Source organism: Protomyctophum bolini (genome assembly GCF_963924005.1).
Source record: "Protomyctophum bolini genome assembly, chromosome: 22".
Lineage (NCBI taxonomy): Eukaryota > Metazoa > Chordata > Actinopteri > Myctophiformes > Myctophidae > Protomyctophum > Protomyctophum bolini.
Window position 1 is genome coordinate 27,353,810 of NC_137883.1, and position 22,334 is coordinate 27,376,143.

General features: G+C 44.5%; 1 protein-coding gene across 1 annotated transcript in view; it reads right to left on the reverse strand.

Moving 5' to 3' along the window:
* palm2akap2 (PALM2 and AKAP2 fusion) overlaps positions 1 to 22,023 on the reverse strand; it is a 117,368-nt gene extending 95,345 nt beyond the window's left edge. Inside the window, exons 1-2 of the mRNA XM_080756404.1 lie at positions 21,965 to 22,023; positions 9,020 to 9,071 (exon numbers count right to left, since the gene is read on the reverse strand). Coding sequence (XP_080612530.1) covers positions 9,020 to 9,071; positions 21,965 to 22,002 — 90 coding nt within the window. The 5' untranslated portion in view covers positions 22,003 to 22,023. The remainder of the gene's footprint in view (positions 1 to 9,019; positions 9,072 to 21,964) is intronic.
* Positions 22,024 to 22,334: the final 311 nt, after the last annotated feature.

Sequence of the window (22,334 nt, forward strand, 5' to 3'; positions counted from 1 at the left end):
CTCACAGCTGCAATATTCGCTATTTCTGTCCAAAAGTGCCCTCTTACGGGATTTCAGCCCCTGCCCCTCTGACACGTCCCTGCATGAGGCCGTGTCTGTTTGGAGGGAGTCCAACATTTTAAACATGCCGTTACACAAAATCATCATGACTTGCTTTGATCCACATCCACCAAGGAAGCCAAACATAATATATAGGCCAAGTTTTGCTCTTATGTAACTTTGATTGATTTCATTCAAAGTCAATAAAAACTGCTACTTTGAGGACGAAACCATAAAGCACTAAGACTTGTTTACATCAGGGTCCTCCATTGTCAATTCATCAGAACATTTAAAGACGTACAAAATGTGCACTTATATGGAAAACAGCAAATCATCATACAGTATAAAGTAAGTTAAAAAAAAAAGGGGGAAAACATGTACAGTCTGCCTTTTTCCTGTACACAATAAAGTACAACTTTGAACCACTGTCTGGTGTTCCTGTGTGTTCCCATGTGATACCAACAGTCTATTCAGAATGGGAAACAGAGTGAACTCCAAAAGCAAAAAAAAAACCCTGCAATTTTGTTGCTATACTCTTCTTATAGGAGAGGTACGCAGGGCTTAACCGGTGGACATTTCTGTCAGACGTCTGTGTGTGTGTGTGCGTGTGTGTGTGTGTGTGCGCGCGCCAGTGTGTGTGAGGAGGTCTCCGCTTTTGTCAGATGTGAGAGGATCCAAGGAAAATAGGTTGGGAACCACAACCAGTGATTTAGAGCATCAAGCCCCCCCCACAGTGCCATGTCAGGTCAGGTCTCTGTCTCTCACTGCTGTCAACAAGGAGACAAAAACAAGTATACAGTACTGCTCTTCTGGAGTTCCAAACATCTCCAGATCAATGCTGTGCTTCGTCAGATGATCAAACACATCGACATCTGCACATGTCATTCTCTCTCTGTCTCTATACACAAGCACGCAAACACGCCTTTACCCCTCACTTCCTCATTTCCCCAGGCCCCAGACAATCAGCATAGCATGTGTGTGCGTGGGTGTGCGTGTGCATGTGTGTGAGTGTGAGAGAGATGTGTGTGTGTGTCGGGGTTCAGAGTCCAAAATACTGAAGTCATCTGTGCAAACATTTCACTATACTACAAAGAGGCCTCTGAATGAGCAAACTACAGCGCGCGCGCACACACACACACACACACACACACACACACACACACACACACACACACACACACACACACACACACACACACACACACACACACACACACACACACACACACACACACACACACACACACACACACACACACACACACACACACACACACACACACACACACTTTGTCAAGTGTCCTGTGGCTAGCAGGCCACTGGGCAACAGCTAATTATAAAGATGAAGTACTTTCCTGATGTTAAAACCACAGAGTTTGCCAAACAGACACACACCCCCACACACCCCCACACACCCCCCCCCCCACACACACACACACACACACACACGTAGCCTATATGCGTAGCCGTAGCCTATATGCGTAGCCTATATGCAAAAGCATGCATATAAATGTGTGAATATACATCAGCATGCATAAGAATAAGTTATGCATGCAGAAGAACCCTGTGCCCCGTCAGACTGCTGTAATTACATGATAATAACACACTGATTATAGGTCTGGACTTAACGACATGACATCACAACTGTTCACTAATCTGACCAATTAGTAGCCATGGAAACCTGACCTGCACCGCATTCTATAACCAACCACCAGCTGTGGGAATCTATGTCTGTGTGTGGCCGGCCGGACCACTCTGAAAACGCACACACGCAGTCACGCACACGTAGAGAACACACGCACGCACACGTAGAGAACACACGCACACACACACACACACACACACACACACACACACACACACACACACGTCATTGATGTCTTATACTGTAAGACATACATGGGCAACTGGTGGCCCCCACTCAGCTTTCAGCTGTTTACAATTCCAAACATGCAAACATGACCCGTGTTAGTCTAAATTAGTAGCTTAATGAGTAGTATTAAAATCTTGTCTTTTTTTTTTTATGTCAAATGTATTTAGTATTTTAGTTCATAAAGTTAACAACTATATCGCTAAATATATTTGAAATTAAATACCGGTAAAAAGGTTACTTTTCAGGATTCCAATAAAAAAAAATTGCAAAACATAATTCAGGCTTTCAATTGAAATATTAGCAAAAAATAGCTGATTTACAAGCTCAAAACGCATCGCCGTGCGACACGTTTTGAGCTTGTAGATCGGCTATTTTTGCTACGACAGTATAATATTGTGTAAATGTAGTGGCCCTCTCCATTGTCAAAGTGCCTTAACCCATTTTGACCTGGGAACGATTCTATAAATGTCTTCTACATCCTGACAGTTTTCTGAAAAAGCTATGTTTCTAGTATGTCAGTCGTTCTTCGATTTTTCTAAAATAGCAGACCTACAAGCTCGTAGCGCGCCACTCGCTATATGAGCTTGTAGATCTGCTATTTTTCAATAGCTAAAGGATAACATAATGCTAACACCAAAAGGGTTTCCCGCCCAAAAACATCATAATTGGCCACTATAACTCAAATTAAAAACACATTAAATATTCTTTTAGAAAGAGTTTGTGTTTTACTAAGTTCATGATGCCTTTCGTCTATGTCTGGTCCAGCCCTAAATGGAATGTATGGAATGGATGTCTTAATATAATAATAATATCAATAAAAACATACACAATTTCTTAACTCAGCAGTATACTCATTATTGTGCACCAAAATGTCACTGTACTTTCTTGCAACTACAATAATTCATTGTGTTCTAGTGCGAAAGATGAAAGAATTGTCAGTGAATAAAACATATGGTGGGCAATGGCTAATTGTCCTCAAATGTTTCAGGTTCTTTGGCATAGTGGAATCCTCAATGTTCTTTTAGTAAAACCAAATAGACCCTTGCAGATCCTTTTGGTTCCATTGTTCTACACCGATTGGTGGATTGCAGAGTAGACCCTTGCATCATTTCATTTAAAGACGGGGTGCAATGGCTTTTTGGAGCATTTTATTTTGAAGTTTCACTCTGAAACGGAAAGCTGTGTGTTTTTGAACCAATCAGAACGTCGCATCCCATCAGGGTGTAGGAAGTTTGTTTACATGTCCCAGAGATAACCTATAATGTTTTCAGATACATATTTTAGCGTGATGATTACGTTTAAAACGAGTAATACACTGTCTGGACGTCATCTTGAATGAGATTATGAACAGAGTAGTTCTGTAATCAAAACCAGCTGTGTGCAGCAATGCGAATAAACCAGGGGAATGAAATAAAGATTCATTTATATTAATGCAGGAGGCGACACGTCATTACGCACCACGTTTTCGTTCAAAGGACGTCATTAAAATTGGATTTTATGGACTTTTGATATAAAAATACACAAATTCTTCCATTGTTTTGGCATAGATTGTTGGGTATGCCCATATGACCACGGATATGCTCTAAAAGTGTGAACATTTAATTTTTCATTTCCCTACGTCTTTAACACCTTGAGGGCTTTAAATTGTTTAATCCAGCCACTTTTAACAATCAATGTATCGATTGTGTTCTGGCTTGGATTGTAACTTTGCTTGGAATATTTGTGAAACATTTCTTCACACAAATCTTGTACGGGTATCCACTCCCTGGTACAAAATATTTATATAATATAATATGGGGGCCCGCGGTCCCTGACATGAAAAGATTTCAGAACAGTACATATGTTCTGGAAAAAGATGAGCTAATCGACTAAATTGCCTAAAATATCAAGCTGATCTCGGTTGCAATGGTAGTAAACATGACCTGCTGGAAGCAATGACATCACCCCAGACAGATGGTTAATAACTTATAAGAGCTGACACTGAAATAATAATAATCATCAATTATTAATCACATCATTAGGTTGTCAGCTGCAGACCCCAGACAGCGTAGCCTACTGTGTGTGTGTGTGTGTGTGTGTGTGTGTGTGTGTGTGTGTGTGTGTGTGTGTGTGTGTGTGCGCGCTCTAATCTCTCCATTGGCTCAGAACCCTAAAAGTCGGTTCGGAACTGGAAGTCTGGAAACAAAAAATGGCCGCCGGTTCCTTGAAAGCACCAAGGTTCCAAGAATCTGGAACGGAACCAGTTCTAGAGTCAAAGTTATTTTGTTGGAAAAGGGGCCACAGTGCAAGCCTCACATGCCCTGTACTCAGTGAACAGGGGCCACAGTGCAAGCCTCACATGCCCTGTACTCAGTGAACAGGGGCCACAGTGCAAGCCTCACATGCCCTGTACTCAGTGAACAGGGGCCACAGTGCAAGCCTCACATGCCCTGTACTCAGTGAACAGGGGCCACAGTGCAAGCCTCACATGCCCTGTACTCAGTGAAAAGGGGCCACAGTGCAAGCCTCACATGCCCTGTACTCAGTGAACAGGGGCCACAGTGCAAGCCTCACATGCCCTGTACTCAGTGAACAGGGGCCACAGTGCAAGCCTCACATGCCCTGTACTCAGTGAACAGGGGCCACAGTGCAAGCCTCACGTGCCCTGTACTTGGTGGAGTCTCTCTGGTCCTGGCAGTCTGAGGCTGCAGTGAACAGAGCTGTCAGTAATGTTATTGCAATGAGAGCTTCTGCAAGTACCTGGAAGCCATTCAAAGCTATTAGTCTGTTATTGTCTCATGTAAGTTAACTGTGTGTGTGTGTGTGTGTGTGTGCATGCATAGTCGTATACATTGAGTGAGCGACCTCGACTCGCAGCATACTCAGAGACACAGCTCGCACGCAAGCACACGCACACACACACACACACACACACACACACACACACACACACACACACACACACACACACACACACACACACACACACACACACACACACACACACACACACACACACACACACACACACACACACACACACACACACACACAGCTGAGATATAAGACAGACACTGGGTTGGTGTTGAAAGCGAGACCCAAATGGTTTTGCTTCTATTCAACACCTGGCTTTACTTTCCGTCAACACTCTCCAGTAAGATCGCTATTAATTCATTATTAATTAACTGTTAGTGCTATCACAGTTGTATGGCCAGGAAAGAACATTACAGTACATTAGATCAGATTCTCAAACATTTTCATGTCAATGTTAGGTTTCGGATCTCCAAAATGTCTATGTAATTGGTTGCGGACCCCCATCTGAAAAGATTTTGTGCCAGGGAACCCCATAAGAGCAGATTCATGGTCAAATCATTCTAAATCAAACAAAACCAAAAAAACAGCTGTACAATTTAAACATTTATATATGTGTGTGTGTGTGTGTGTGTGTGTGTGTGTGTGTGTGTGTGTGTGTGTGTGTGTGTGTGTGCGCGCGCTGTAGTTTGCTCATTCAGAGGCCTCTTTGTAGTATAGTGAAATGTTTGCACAGATGACTTCAGTATTTTGGACTCTGAACCCCGACACACACACACACACACACACACACACACACACACACACACACACACACACACACACACACACATGCTATGCTGATAGTCTGGGGCAATAAAATAAAGTAGTTCTGAGCAATCAGAAACCCAATGCATTATGTTGTGGAATAGAGTTCAATATGATAATCTATCAAAGTGTGACACACACACACACACACACACGCGTGCGAAACACCTGAAAATATATAGGTGCAGCAGCCTTCATGTTAGTGAAGGTTAAGTTACTAAAAGGAGCAGGCTGGGTGACATGGGTTAGAGGGTGATGATGTGAGCCTTGCTGTGTGTAAAGGCTAGGGTTCAGAGGGATCAGTCGCCCCTTTGGTCTTATAGGAAACACAAATGCACTGTACACTGATGGGTCGTCGGGTTACCCTCAAATGACACAATCTTAATAACATTCCTTGACCCATTCAGGACGGGAACCCCTTTTGGTGTTTTAGGCATTACCTTGTATAAGTTTAGATATTGAAAAATAGCAGATCTACAAGCTCATACCGCGGCACCGAGTGCCACGCCACTCGGTGCCGCGGTATGAGCTTGTAGATCTGCTATTATTATATATTTTTTTAAATCGTGAAAATGTGGCGCGAATCCTTGAATGTATATCCTTTCAGAGTAAACGTTTTTAACTCAAATCTTTGCTTCTGGGGGGGGGGGGTCCCTGGAACAACAAATTTAAAAAAAAATCCTTCATCCCAAATGCCATTAAGGCACTAAATGATACCATGTCTCGCTAGATTTGTTGTTTTTCAATGTATTTGCCACTGTTGTCCTGCACTTTTTTGACATGAAGAAATAATTGTGTTAATAAGTGTTGTTTCTGTTGTTTGTTTTTTTACTGCTGTTGAGAGACAAATTTCCACACGTGAACAATAAATTAAACTAACTAACTAACTATTTTCGGATGGGGGTCCGCAGCCAAATACATATCATTTTTGGGGTCCTTGACATGAAAATGTTTGAAAAAGACTGACATAGAAACATGGGTTTTTCAGAAAACTGTCAGGATATAGAAGGCATTTGTAGAATCGTGTAAATGGGTGAAATTTAAAAAAATCACACCGGTGTGAACTGAGTGGTCCCCCCCCGCCTCTCTCTCTCTCTCATTAGCAGCACTATCCCTCTCTCTGTTTCTGGCTCCCCCTACTGGTACTAATAAGTCATATACTCGTGCTCATGGCCACATAGGTAGGTAGACACATAGGTAGACACGGACATTGCTGGTTGTAGGAGTGGTTGCACCACTCAAAAATAATGAAAAGACGGTCATGGCATTGTTTCGTTTCAATACAGTGGGAACAAATACAGTAAAGGGGAAGAAAAAGTTAGAAAAAGAAAACCTGCTTAAACAGCTTCACCCTCAATCACTGATTTTAACAGCTTCACCCTCAAACACTAATTTAAGAGATGAGCCAAGACTTCTGGATACACATCAGATCAGCTGATCGTTGGCTATCTTGTAATTAGCACAGCTAACTAGCTATTATCATAACAGTTTGGCATGGAACCCAGTTAATTTACACACACACACTTACTTACACCCACAATGGGAAAAAATAAGCTCTCAAGCGATATTGTGTTGTATCCTTTTGAAAGATGTGTTTTTATGTACCGGTATATGCATTTGTATAAATAAAGAAGTCAGTCAATCCAATTCAAAAGAGTCAGGGAGAAATAAGCCAAGAAGATCACTTGGTATTTTTCTATTGCTTGTTTATTCTCTCACCAAGATAACGGCACTATAGATGTTTGTTTATGTCCTGTGTATGTAAGACAGAGTGCTCTGAGCAAAATCATTTTCATTGTATTTATACTCTGTATCAATATCAATACACATGACAAATAAACCTGAACCTGAACCTGGCTGAGCAACACAAATAAAAATGTGTACAACAATAGTTGTCAAACTTTTCCATGTCATATAGACCACAAAAGTAATTATGAATTTGGCCTCAGACCCACAACCGAAGATATTCTGTGCCAGGGACCCCCCCCCCCCCCGCCCCCTTACAAGATTTGTGTTGTTAAAATGTTTAAAAAGTATATTCAAACGGTTTCACATTCCGTTTCAAGATAGCTTTTAAATAGCCGATCTATATGAGCTTATACAGATCTGAATGAAGGAATGGTTTATTTTAGGTCGTGGTTTCCCAGTGAATCACACAACGAATCCATGCATAAACAAGAAGTACCCCCCCGCCCACCAAGGACCCCTGGGGGTCCCCAGAAGTACCCCCCCGCCCACCAAGGACCCCTGGGGGTCCCCAGGCGGCACTTTGACAACTACTGGCAGAACAGAATGTTCACCGTTATTATTATGCTTTTCATTATGAAACCGTCCACAGAAAAGCCTGATTTACAAACTGTACAGTGTACAGTAAACCTACATTATGAGCCAAACACGTTACCCACAGACCCCCTATAGTTCAGTACAAACAGTATGTACATGTGTGTACATGTTCTGTGATAATATATCATGGATATTCTTGTATTTACGTGTAATGAACGCACAGTATGTACATGTAAGTTATGGCGTTAACATATAGCCTACTTTAAATAGACTCTGTGCATATTCTGGTATTTACATGCGCTAAACTTACAGACATTGTGTACATATATGTGCATGTATATATATATATATATATATTCTATGTATAGCTGCCAGATGCTTCAACGCAGCCAAAACACTTCTGCCGTTGTTCCCACACTTGAGTGTGTGTGTGTGTGTGTATATGAATGTGTGTGTGTGTGTGTGTGTGTGTGTGTGTGGGGTATGGTATGCTGTGGTTATTCTCTGCTGGCGCCAAATTTAGTTCCAGGCAGTGAACCAACATACAACTGTTGTACATTGTACATTGTCCACCCCCCCCCCCCCCCATCCCTCCCTCCGTCACCATCAACATGACATCCCTATCAGCAACGATGACCTCCCAAATCACTACCTCCGCCACTCTATACTGCAGATCATTCCACCCTGGAAAATACTAACACCACCACCCTCAGACATCTGAAAAAATAGAAAGAAAAGACCAACCAACTTGATTTTTCCATCAACTTTCCACTGAGCTGAGCCTGCAGCAACCAGGCAGCCAAACCAATCAGCAAACAATCAGCCAGCCAGCCAGCCAGCCAGCCTACCAACCCCCTCAAAGCAGCGAACACCACAAACATCACAGGGCCTAAGAGCTACTGTGTGGTCAAGTTTATAGCAATGAGAGAGAGAGAGAGAGAGAGAGAGTTGACACAGAGACACAGAGAGAGTGAAAGGAACAGAAACAAAGATATTCTGGGGGCAGAAAAGATACGTGATAACCTGGTGTCAGACAGTCCTGTGACAAAGTTTAAAAAGGTAAACAGAAGTCACTGTATGAACATAGCGAAGGATAGACAGACAGATGGAAGGGCAAGGGCACTGACATACAAAGTGATCAGAGCTACATACAGTACAGACCGACTGACAGACAGACGGACGGACGGACAGACGGACAGACGGACACACAGAGACAGACCTACTTACCGCCAAGGCCTGTAGCCTCTCCTTGTGGAGCTGGGCCTCCTCACACGACATCCTGCGGAGAGCGAGGGAGAGAGGAAAGGAAGGAGAGGAGAGGGGGGTGAAAGGAGAGAGGTGAGATTTTGAGTCAGAGAGCCGGGACGCTCTCAGAGAGAGGGAGAGAGAGAGACAGAGAAATTAGAGGAAGAGAGAGAGGGGAGAGGAAGAGAAGGGGGTCCAGTCCAGAGTACAGCAGCAATAATCCCAACCAGAGGCAGCAGCGCAGGAGAGCACCGCAGCATGTGCTGAAGAAAGGAAAGATCTCTCACTCACTGGCCATGTGCCTCACACTCCAGCCTGCCAGTTGCATTCTCTCTCTCTCCCCCTCTCTCTCTCTCTCTCTCTCATTCTCCACCCATTTGTCCACTCCCTCCTTCTCTTTTTTAGGCACAAGCCATGTATGATTAGGCAGCTGATGGGAGGAGCAGCTGAGATTTGAGAGAGGGAGGGAAAGGGAACGAAAGCATGGAGACTTTTGGAGAGGGGTTGAGCAGGAGGAGGAGGAAGAGAAAGAGAGGCTGAGAGAGAGAGGGAGAGAGAGAAGAAAGAGTGAAAAAGAGCAAAAGTAGGGGAACGCGAAGCAAGAGAGCAATTTGTCATGTTTGAAGGCTGTGGGAGCTGCTTGGACTCAGACAGTATCTGTGCAGTGCATTAACAGTTTGCAGATGACGTTCTCTCTCTTCTTTACATTAGTGTTCTGTTCTTGTTTCAATGTCCCAACACTGAACAGTTATAGTACGAGCGAGCTGTATACCGGACCGAATGTTAATGAGAATTTAAAAAAGAATGTGGAAGGTGGAAACAGGTCCATCTGTCAATATGAGCAGTGCAAAAATGTATACATGGTGGCATGGTTAAAAATAGCAATGGAATGAGGCAGTTAAACATAGCAGTAGATGTAATAGCACATATGTGCATACTGCATAAGGTGTGTGGTTTAAAAGGGAAAAAAGAAATAGGATGAAGCAGTTACAATTGCAGCAAATGTAATAACAAAGGCAAGTCATGCCAGCAGCAATTTCCTGTTCTGAGCCAACTCCTTCCCTCCACTATTAGAAAATCCCAGCAGGATTATTTAACCTATAAATTGTATTGTTACCATTTTAGTTACTCTTAATTTATGTCTACTATAAGCCACACAAAGACCTGTGGCATGCGCTTCATGTTTTATATAAGCAGCTGAAGAAGGAATCAGCATGTTTTTCATAGTATTCAATGGAGGGAGAGATAGAGAAAAGCGAGCATGGTTCCTTCCTCGGGTTGAGTACAGAATGACGTAGAGGGTGCGCTGTGACTGGCCAGTCGCTGTGATTGACAGCCTACACTTAAACCTAACCTTAACCTCAGTAAAACTATACCTAAACCTAACCCTAACCTTAACCTCAGTAAAACTATACCTAAACCTAACCCTAACCTTAACCTTAACCTCAGTAAAACTATGCCTAAACCTAACCTCAGTAAATTATACCTAAACCTAACCTCAGTTAAACTAAACTGGCTGGGGGCGTTTCCAAGAACCCGGAAGAATGACGGAATCCGCAGAAGATCCCCCTCCTCGCTAGAGAAACAGATAAACAGAGGGAGTCAGAGTCCGTCTTTCTTGGGGTTTAAATCCTCTTAGCAGACCTTATATTGAATTGTACTTTCCTGTGCTTTTTTTCTGCAACCTGTTAATAAAGTATTCATTCATTCAATCAATCAATGAGACAGGAAATTGAGGGCAGAGCATGCAAAACTATAGTATCCAGCTGCAAGCGAACAGGGCACGTCATTATGCAGTTATAGCCTCGGAAACTCAGACGTATTTATTTCCAGGGACTCACTATCAGTCGACTCACTATCTGTTCCTTCAGCGACCAGCACACCGCTCAGTTTGACAACAAGGTTTGTCCCCGTGCCATTCCCTCCTTGTCAGTCTGGTGGAACAGAGTCAGTCCTGTTGTCCAGGCTCTCTGGACTCTATTTTTGGTTGCCGTGCATTTTTAGCCCAGTGCCTTTCTAAGAGGTTTGAATGCAAGCAAAGCACCCCCCCCCCCATGGAAGAATGCACACAGCAAATCTGGAATGTTAATTTAACACTGGAGAATGTCAAAATGGTAGACACAGACCCTTGAAAAGTCCAGTATACACTTTCAGAGATAAAAGACTACCAGGCTCTTTGAAGACGATGTCGCACCACTCGCCAGAGTTGTGGAATATGGAATCATATTCACATCAAACTGTGTTTGGCCACTGTATTCCGTTGCCGTCAGGCAGAAACCTTGTTTCTCCGTTATAGTTGGGTCATTGCGTGACTGTTTCTCGGTGAATTTGTGTATCTATGAAGGTTAAATAATCAATTGAGCTCCCATGCCCCTCACAAAAATGTGATAAAAAAAATTGTGGAGAATCATGAAAACACCCTTAGGCCTCAACGCTGCATGCCGAAGTCGCTAACGTATCTACTCGTAAAGGAGACACTTTGACTTCCAAACCAGGTCAACGGGAGATATCATCTTGAAGAGGATTCAAGAGGGTCCAGAGGACCTGCTTAGAATTCATGAAAAAGGAGCTCACCATCTCTAAAGAGACTCTTGACAACCTATGACATAGTCCACTGCACTGGCAATAATAAAAGCATAATGCTACCACAAGCAAAGCAGACTCAGACTCAAAGCAGACTCAGTGACCCACTGCACCATGACCCAACGTTTTCTTCTTTTTGAGTGGTGCAGACACTCCAATGCACAGCAATGCGTGTCCCTTTCTCTGTCTGTTTAGGCTCCCTATGTCTGTCTGTTTAGGGCAGGGGTTCTCAACCTGGGGGTCGGCAAATTATCTTCTCTATTATTAAGGTGATTGTAGCGGTCAATTTGTATTGGGGGTCGGGAGGGAGGTGGGGCCTCAGCCAAAAACGTTGAGAACCCCTGGTTTAGGGTACCAACAGGTGACAACGTGGCGCTGTTGAGCTTCACACTGTGCACAGGTGCATGATGGGAAGCTGAGTTTTTAGCAGCCATTACGACACACACACACACACACACACACACACACACACACACAGGCGGCCCTTAGGGAACTAGCGCCCTAGGCCGCCCTTCCCGACTCGTGCAAATTTATTTTCTTTATTTGATTTATTTTCCTCCCAATTGAGTCTTTATGCTACTTAAATGTAGCCTAGTCGTCACGATAACAGTCTCTAAAACTGCTGAGGTCTGCTGGTTGGTTTGGGGCAGAGTGGAGACCACCGTTACCCAGACAGCGGGTCTGGTTTGGGGCAGAGTGGAGACCACCGTTACCCAGACAGTGGGTCTGGTTTGGGGCAGAGTGGAGACCACCGTTACCCAGACAGTGGGTCTGGTTTGGGGCAGAGTGGAGACCACCGTTACCCAGACAGTGGGTCTGGTTGGTTTGGGGCAGAGTGGAGACCACCGTTACCCAGACAGTGGGTCTGGTTGGTTTGGGGCAGAGTGGAGACCACCGTTACCCAGACAGTGGGTCGGACAGCATGTTTTTAAATGTGTCGTGACTAAATACAGTGGGATGGATGACTTTGTCCACCGCTGGATGAAGGTACAGCAGCACAGAGGTGACGTGTGTCTCAGTGAGTCAGTGCGTGCAGATGAGTGTTTAATGTCCTTGGAACATGAATGCATTCTTCTACTGCGCATGCAAACATGATTCACCTCCATGCACACACACGCAAGCATGAGCGCACACACGCACACACGCATGCACGCGCACAGACGCACACACACACACACACGTACGTATGTCACACACAGAGTCAACCATGAATACATGCACACACACATATTGACACAAGTGTATCCAGGAAGGTATGAAGTGTTAATTTAAATGGGTCAAACCAATGCCCCACTTCCCCGTTTCCCAGAGTTTAGCCCCTCTCCTCTCCATCTGTCCTTCCCTTCTTTCATCCCTTCCTCAGATGCAGAGGTCCTTATAAGGAGAAACAGCAGCAGTCCCGTCTACGTCTCTGGGGAAAACACACACACGCACTCGCACATACACACGCACTCGCACATACACACACACACACACACACGCACGCACACACTTCACAGCAATACAAAAACACACGCTGACATAACAACCACTGAATTACACTGAGAACGAGGAATGTATGCTGCTGCTGAAATGTCTGTCTTGTTAAGCTATACGGCAGCTGCCAAGACTGGAGTAAATCACAAATAAAGCGTAGTATACAGTACTGTCTGCTGTAGCAGCCAGCGCCCACATGGGGATTATTACACGGTAGGGGTGACACACACACACACACACACACACACACACACACACACACTCCCCGACCCCCCCCCCCCCAGGGCTTTTGTACTCGTCATTGAAACCACTTGGTTGAAACTCAGGTTGGGTTTACTAAGTCTAGAGGGTTTATAAAGTGGTTAATAACACGAAGTTCACTTGTTGCACCGAACACGGCATGTAATATTATAGGACTACTTGCACACAAATGAAATTGGTAATGAAATATTACATGAAAAGGGAAATGATTTAATTTGCTCACACAAGTGTCTGCTGCCACGGCAGCGTAAACAGACGCTGTGCAAGCGAATCCGAGAACAGATGTCTGTTATTATCAGGAAATAACGGACCACAGAAAGCAGTGATTGGCCCAATCGGAATCGAGCATTCCACAAAAGCAGCGCATTAAGCTAGCAATGAAAGTCGAGTGGCTATCTATCTGCAGTCATGTATGTGATGTGGACGCATGGAATGAGGGTGTTTACAAGATCTGCACAGTTCGGTAGGTCTTGTAAGACCTACCGAACTTGCATGATTATTATTATCATGGTTCAGCCACGGTTCTTCGTGTATGTTTAAGCTGGATATACAGAGTCGACCAACCACCAACCACATCATACTCCGTCTGTCATCACAATCTAACCTCTCTTACACACTTATCTGTCTGTCTCACTCTCTGTCTGTCTGTCTGTATCACTCTCTCTAAGTACATCACTCTTTGTCTTTCTCTCTAGATGGGCGGTTCTCAAAGTGTCGTCCAGGTACCCTCAGGGTTCCTTGAGGGGGTCCAAATGGACCCTCACAGGTCTGCAACTCCAGAGTGTGCGAATAAGAACGAGTCCAGAGAGGTCCCTTTGCTCCCTCTCTCTCTCTCTCTCTCTCTCTCTCTCTCTCTCCTCTCTATCTCTCTCACAATAATCACAATGCGTCGCAGCTTGTATATCTGCTATTTTCAAAAGATTCTGTACACATTTTGAACTGGGACATTCTGTCTGTCTGTCTCTAGATATCACTCCCTGTATGTCTGTCTGTCTCTAGATATCACTCCATGTCTGTCTGTCTGTCTGTCTGTCTCTAAATATCACTCCCTGTCTGTCTGTCTCTCTCTAGATATCACTTCCTGTCTGTCTGTCTCTCTCTATATATCACTTCCTGTCTGTCTGTCTCTCTCTAGATATCACTTCCTGTCTGTCGCTCTCTAGATATCACTTCTTGTCTGTCTGTCTCTCTCTAGATATCCCTGTCTGTCTGTCTGTCTCTCTCTAGATATCACTTCCTATCTGTCTGTCGCTCTCTAGATATCACTTCCTGTCTGTCTGTCTCTCTCTAGATATCCCTGTCTGTCTGTCGCTCTCTAGATATCACTTCCTGTCTGTCTGTCTCTCTCTAGATATCCCTGTCTGTCTGTCTCTCTCTAGATATCCCTGTCTGTCTGTCTCTCTCTAGATATCCCTGTCTGTCTCTCTCTAGATATCCCTGTCTGTCTGTCTCTCTCTAGATATCCCTGTCTGTCTGTCTCTCTCTAGATATCACTTCCTGTCTGTCTGTCTCTCTCTAGATATCCCTGTCTGTCTCTCTCTAGATATCCCTGTCTGTCTGTCTCTCTCTAGATATGACTCTCTGCATGTCTCTCCGTAGTTTCTGCCTCCTTGCCTACCACCCCCACACCCCCAACCACTGGCTAGGCCCCCCTCCCCCCACACCCCCAACCCCTGGCTAGGCCCCCCTCCCCCCGAAACAAACTCCATCTGTGGCGTCAGTAGCGTTGGTTGGTCGTTGTCGGAGACAACAGCATCATTGTTCCTCTGCATCGCCACGACGACGCAATGACCTCATGCACCACACAGCTAGCCCAGCCCCGCCTCCCCCATCTCTTCCCAGCCCAGTGGTAATGGCCTCCAGATGTGGAACCAGAGGCAGGAAGACACACACTCTCTCTCTCTCTCTCTCGCTCTCTCTCACACACACACACACACATCTACAAGCGGCTGTTACACGTCTTTCTAAAAGACACAACCACACACGTGCACACAAACACTGCATAGTCTCCTGCGCGCACATACACAAATAAGAAGTGCACACAAGAAAGGAAGAAAGAAATGAAAATACCAGTTTACCCCTCTCTCTCTGCATGCACACACACACACACACACACACACACACACACACACACACACACACACACACACACACACACACACACACACACACACACACACGATTAACCTAAACAGACATATTTCTGCCTCATTTATATTTCATATAGCTTCCAGGGAGGAAGAGGGGGGGGCAGCAGAGTAGGTGATGTTATCTATTTATCTATCCATTCATATATCCACCACGTCGCCTGTCTGTCTGTCTGTCTGGCAAACACAAACACACACACACACACACACACACACACGGTTTCACACTGCAGTGAGATACAGTACAGTAAACACAATATACTGCACACTAATTACATTTCTTGTTAATGCATGGTTAATCTTTCATTATGCATTTAGCATTTTGTGTGGTTTAGGACTTCACCTGTAGGCAAACTAACATTCCAAAATAATATTCCATCTACTTTAGATACATCTACTGTATCTCTACATCTGCACTACCTAACACACTACATTGCTTTAATAATAATTGCTGCTAATATAGCATTCAATTTCAAAGTAGTACTAGTAGTAGTAGTAGAAATAGTAGTAATAATATTAAATAATAGTACATAATCTGCAGCACACATGCTTTACAAGACTACATTCCAATTGCCACTCGTCAGTTCCTGCTGTTGACAAATTAAATCGTGCCTGCCCATCCTTATTTTGTCCTCAGAAATTCCCCAAATACACCATATGCGTTTTGGATAGAGTACCTATTAATAGTTTGTTTTCCTTGGGGAGGCGATGTGATCAAAAGCATATGCGTTTTGCCTTCATAAACCTGATAATCATGTCCTCAGCTTAGAATCTCTCTACAACTCTCTGCATGATGCACATCTATTAAAGCTCTGGCCTTTTATTCTGCCTTTGTACAGCATTTTATTTAATGATTAAGCATTCCATAAGCATTAAATATGGCCTTTCGACTTCTGTTAACCACATAAAAGCCAGCATTCGTATTGTGAGGAAATAGCAGATCGACAAGCTCACAACGCATTGTGATGCGATGCGTCTTGAGCTTGTCGATCAGCGAAAGTGTTCCTCACAATAACAGAAAAGACACTAGTATGGTTCTCAATCTTTTCAGGCTGCGACCCACCAAATAATCATTCATAATTTGAACTAACTGGGATACCCCCCCCCCCTTCCCCCTTAGTTGAAATTGTAGAAGTTGAGACATAAATAATTGCAAAATAGCCGATCTACAAGCTCACATTTTTATTTGTCACTAACTTCGACAAGTGCAAGCAGACAAACGTTGTTGGGACTTAATTGCAGCAGTTATAAAGAATGTTTAAGTGACGATTCTTACCAAGTATATAATGTGACTATATTAACCACTTTGAATCTCATGCTCAGGTAAAAAGGTGCACTAAAGGTGCATTCAGACTTGGATGGTTAGAGTGGCAGAATCGTTCCCAGGTCAAAATGGGTTAAGAGTGCAAATCTCCACCATGGAGGCATTCCTTTGATAACAATGACGTATGCACATACATTGTATGACGTACAGCCATAAAAGGACAGTACGGCATGCCTGGCTCTACTCTAGTACTACTCTCTCTCTCTCTCTCTGATATACATGTATGTCTACCTCTCTCCATCTTTCTGTGTGGGCCATGTGATGAGAATGTTTTGGCGGGTTGTGCATGAGTATGACGGGGAACAGTCCTTCATGTCATTGACATTACAGCTACACAAGTTGACAACCTGTTGTTACCTGCAACTGAACTGTAATGTAAACTGAATGGAGACAGACCTTGCCTGGCCTGCATAGTCTGACCTTCGTCTGAGAACCTGTGTTGCCAAAGTCTGCTTAGCGACTTTTATTTGGCCTTGTATTTCTGTAAAGTCGCTTGTAAATATCGGTAGTTGGGGGTTGCGTTTTCCATGGGCTTGATTCCAAAGTGCTCCTTACCTTCTAGTGTTGTTTAAAATAATTTGAAAGAAGGAAAAACAACAAAAAAGTGTTTTTTCGTCTTTCTAATTATCTGATCCGCCACCCAAAAAATTGATTATTGTCATGATTTTTGCCTGAAACGTCTATGGGGAAAATGAATGGGGAATTGTTTCCTGGTGCCCTCGTCGTTCTGAAAGGGGGGCGGTAATTACACCACAATTGGGAAGACAATGTGCCGTCTTATAATCCGACTGGTGTTTCTGTTCTGGTGCTCTGAGTGTCTGAACAGCTCTCCCTCATCGACGTCCTCCAGGGTCCATTCATCATGATCACTCAGTTGGACACACCTCAGAATCTATAGGCCATTGATTGACAGCCACGGGATGCTAAAGGTAAAGGGAGGCTTTCAGTCTATAGAGACTATAGCTTTGGTTAGAGTGATAAGAGCCCGAATCCAAATATCCGTCAGAACTTTGGTCAATCTGGCCTGGGCCGTGGCTCAGCGATCCAGGCACCCTGGCTGGTAAGTCCAGTCTGGCAGTGTGCCGCTGGTTCGACTCCCGATCCCGACGGCAACCCCCCCCCCCTCCTGTCACCCTTCTGTCTATAAAAAAAAATCACACCCATGTGAAGTACTGTAAGTGGTGGACCTCCGTGTGGGGGTCCCCGGAAGATCCAGACCCCCAGGAACACACCCAGGGGGGCGGCGAGCCGGCCGTGTCCGAAACGGTTGAGAAATGACAGAGTTACCATGTTGGGGTCCCCAGGGGGTCCCTGTACTGTACTGTACTGTACTGTACTGTACTAATACACCTGAAATCATCATATAAACAGTTAATATGTATGTCTGTGTTAGGCTGCACAACAGTTACACTTGGTTTTGAAAACCAACCAAATGCAATTTCCGTGCTAAGACACAGGTAGCCAGCCAGCTGAGCCAGCCACACACAAAGCTACTTAAGGAAGTGGTTGCACCACTTAAAATATATCAAATAAAGGCGAAAGCCACAAAAAAAAACTATTAAAAAATTTAAAAAAGTACATTGGTCAATCTATCGGTCTATGACTCTCCAAAATTGGGCATTGGTCAGGCTTTAGTTTTGGTGAAAGCTCTTCTGATCATCTGCATCTAAAATCTGTCAAAGGGGTTAAAAAGGTCTTTTATGATTTGCCGGTTAGTTGCCACGTCAATAAATGTATATACTGTATTGATGTTTAATTAACATTGACCTGTACTGTACGAGCAAGCAGGGGTGCTGTAATTGGCCAGCCTGAAGGGACTCTAATCCATCACCCCTGGAGGGATGATTGCTCTGCGATTATGAAAAGAATAAATCACACCCGGGTGTGATGTGTTTTTCTCTCATTAGCAGGCAACAGTGCAGCACTATCTCTCTCTCTCTGTTTCTGGCACAACAGCGCCCCTACTGGTACTCATAGTCATACTGGTGCTCATTAACACATACACACATTAACGTCACATAGGTGAACACGGACATTGCTGTTCCTTGGAGTGGATGCACCACTCAAAAAGAGACAGTTGTGAATGAATGATTTACGCCAGGGTGAGGATGAGTTGATGATGGAGAGGGCCACTATTTCCACACTCACTCCAGAAGGCCACATTACATACACACACACACACACACACACACACACACACACACACACACACACACACACACACACACACACACACACACACACACACACACACACACACACACACACACACACACACACACACACACACACACACACACACACACACACACACACACACACACACACACACACACACACACACACACACACACACACACACACACACACACACACAGAATTTAACTCACTTTGATGCCCGGACTACACCAGGCTTTTCAAAGTGTGCGCATTCATGGAATTTACTGCGTGCGTACAGTGCGTTTGGAAAGATACAAGAACTGATATCAATAATAGCGGCTACACCAGGCACGTGGATATAACACGAGCCCCGTATACACAGGCTTTAAAAAAGGATTGGTTCAATTTTTGTATGCGTGTGTGTGTGTGTGTGTGTGTGTGTGTGTGTGTACATGGCGAGGCTCGCGTGCGTCTCACACACATTCCCTGGTGTGTGTGTGCCGGCGGTAATGCTCGCGCACACGCAAGTGCGTGTATGTTTCAGAGAATGGGCTATTCCAGTGTGATGTTTTCACTCCACAAGACCACAAACAATATCTCATGTTTCTGCTGAATCAGTGAACAACTCAGAGACTGAGGGAGACCGAGTGAGAGAGAGAGAGAGAGAGAGAGACAGAGACAGAGAGAGAGAGAGAGAGAGAGAGAGAGACAGAGAAATGACGGGTAGTTGGGGAATATTGGACAAAGGGGACAACATCTTCGAAATTGGGCCCCTCAGCCACACCCACTTCACCACCACCCACCTTTAGCCCTATCATCATCACAGGCTTCAAATAGAGATTATTATTTCATATAATATCTATCCTCCTGGGATAATCTAGGTCATTAGCGCTGTAGTCCTTTAATACTGCTATTTAGTATTTCTCTCTGGCAGTGCCCAGTGTATTTTGGAGGTGGTCGGTGGATTGACACTAGCACCTGGACCTAGTTGGCAATCAGCCAGCTGGCACAGCTAGCTCATAAGCCTGGGAGAAGATCCCGTTCTGCCCCTTTTGCCATATATCTGTTGGCTGTCTGTGTGCCAACTCTTTATGCTGTGTGCTTAGAGAATGGATAGCTTCTGCTAGGGGTGCGCTGCCCTGTCCTTTGATTTTGTGTTAAAAGGCCGTCCACACCAAACACTAGAACTATAAATCATTCTCACTCAGGTGGATAGCAGAGTTTGTCAGGGAGACTAAAATTGTATTCTCATTTTGACCTGCTGTACATTCATTGCATGTATTATTCAGTGTGATTTATCAAGTGCACATTTCATCAGGTCAATCGCTTTCAGTTATATGCAAAAGGAAGGATGCATGGTGCACAAAACAGCACCTTCAAAATAATTATATTTTTGTAGACTTAAGTGTAAAAATACATAAATCACAAGAACTCATAATAATAAGATTATTATGAACTTGATTTGGCTATTCAACCTTTGATCTGAATCCATAACTATACCATGATCCCAGCTGGCTTGGCCTTTATTGGGCTTCAAATACAAGGAGTCAAGGTGAGCACTACATCACTCAACACGCTGTGTGTGTGTGTGTGTGTGTGTGTGTGTGTGTAAGCAGAGCTGCATGTATGTGTGTGTGTGTGTGTGTGTGTGTGTGTGTGTGTGTGTGTGTGTGTGTGTGTGTGTGTGTGTGTGTGTGTGTGTGTGTGTGTGTGTGTGTGTGTGTGTGTGTGTCGGCCGGAGCTAATCTCTCTCAAACTACTACTGTACACTGATCAGCACTCTGCACATCTGACTGGTCAAGTGTATCGACTGCACCATTCTACATTATGCATTGTGAGCTTTTTGGCAAGCGACTCTGCCGTACTACTACATACAGTAGTACAGTAGTACAGGAGGTTCACTCACTGTCTATGATGGAAACAAACATATTCATGCGTGTGATATTAATAGATAGAAACAAAATATGCTGACCAATCAACATAACGTATGATTTACTGACTATAAACTTAAAACAGGGGGATTGTATTCAGAACATTATCTGATATTTTTTGGTTGTTGAAAATGTATATTATCAAAAGATATATAAAATAATGCAGATTGATATTTTCGTCACGGTTTGTTCACCAAATAGGCCCACGCAGGTCCATTTGTAACCAACTCTTAGTGTTAAATTAACACTAAAGATTTTACAGTGTTAAGAGCTAGGTCTGCATTCTAATCTGCTGCATGGAAACCAGCACACGCACGCACATACGCGCACACACACACAGTCCATACATACAGTACATATTATGTAACACATGGAGACAGTCAGACAGTCATGCGTGCAGCCGTGCACACGCCCGCGCACAGTACGCATGTTGTGAAGACATAAAGAAACCCATGGTTTGAGGAAGTGCATATGCAAGAACGATGGAGAGAGAGAGAGAGAGAGAGAGATAGAGAGAGAGAGAGAGAGAGAGAGAGAGAGAGAGAGAGAGAGAGAGGGCGTGAGAGAGGGAAAGAGCTACGGGATAAGGGATATAGACAGGAAGGGAGAGAGTGAGGTGAACTGTAGAAAAGAGGGAGATATCTCAGAGAGAGGGGGATGAAAGCCAGAGGTGGAGAAGAGGGGTGTAGCCGATAGATACCGTGTCTCCTAGTCATGACTGAGCACCACAGCCTCACCATGACAGAGCTCCCGTTCCCATGACAACACAGCCTCCCGCGGATGGAGAGGAGGGGAGAGAGAGTGAGAGAAGGGGCGAGCCAGAGGGACAACATACATGGATAGATGAAGGCAGGCAGGTAGATGGTAGGTATAGGTAGGTAGGTAGATAGGTAGGTAGGTATAGGTAGGTAGGTAAAGGTAGGTACTGTAGATAGGTAGGTAGATGGTGGGTATAGGTAGGTAGATACAGTAGGTAGGTAGAGGTAGGCAGATGGTTAAGAGAGAGGGAGAGGGAAAGAGAGAGATAGTAATTAGTGCTACTCACACCACCACACCATTCCTCTCCAAAGGTTGGTTTGACATGGCTGCCTGTCTCTCCTCCCCTCCTGTAGTCTTTGGTCTGTTCCTCTCCCCTCTCTCTCTCTCTCTCTCTCCGTTGTCCTCCTCCTTTCAGGGATGTGTGCTCCTCTCCTCCTCCTCCTCTTCCTCCTCTCTTCCTCCTCCTCCTCCTCCTTCTCTCCCGTCCTCCTGGCGTGCGATGCGTCCGTCACACCACGCCGTGTCAGAGCGGCTGCTTCTGTCCGCTCCCTCCCGCACACCACCACGGGAACGCCTGCATCTCCCTGCTCTGTGTGTGTGTGTGCGTGTGTGTGCGTGTGTGTGTGTGTGTGTGAGAGACAGGTGTATAGAAGATG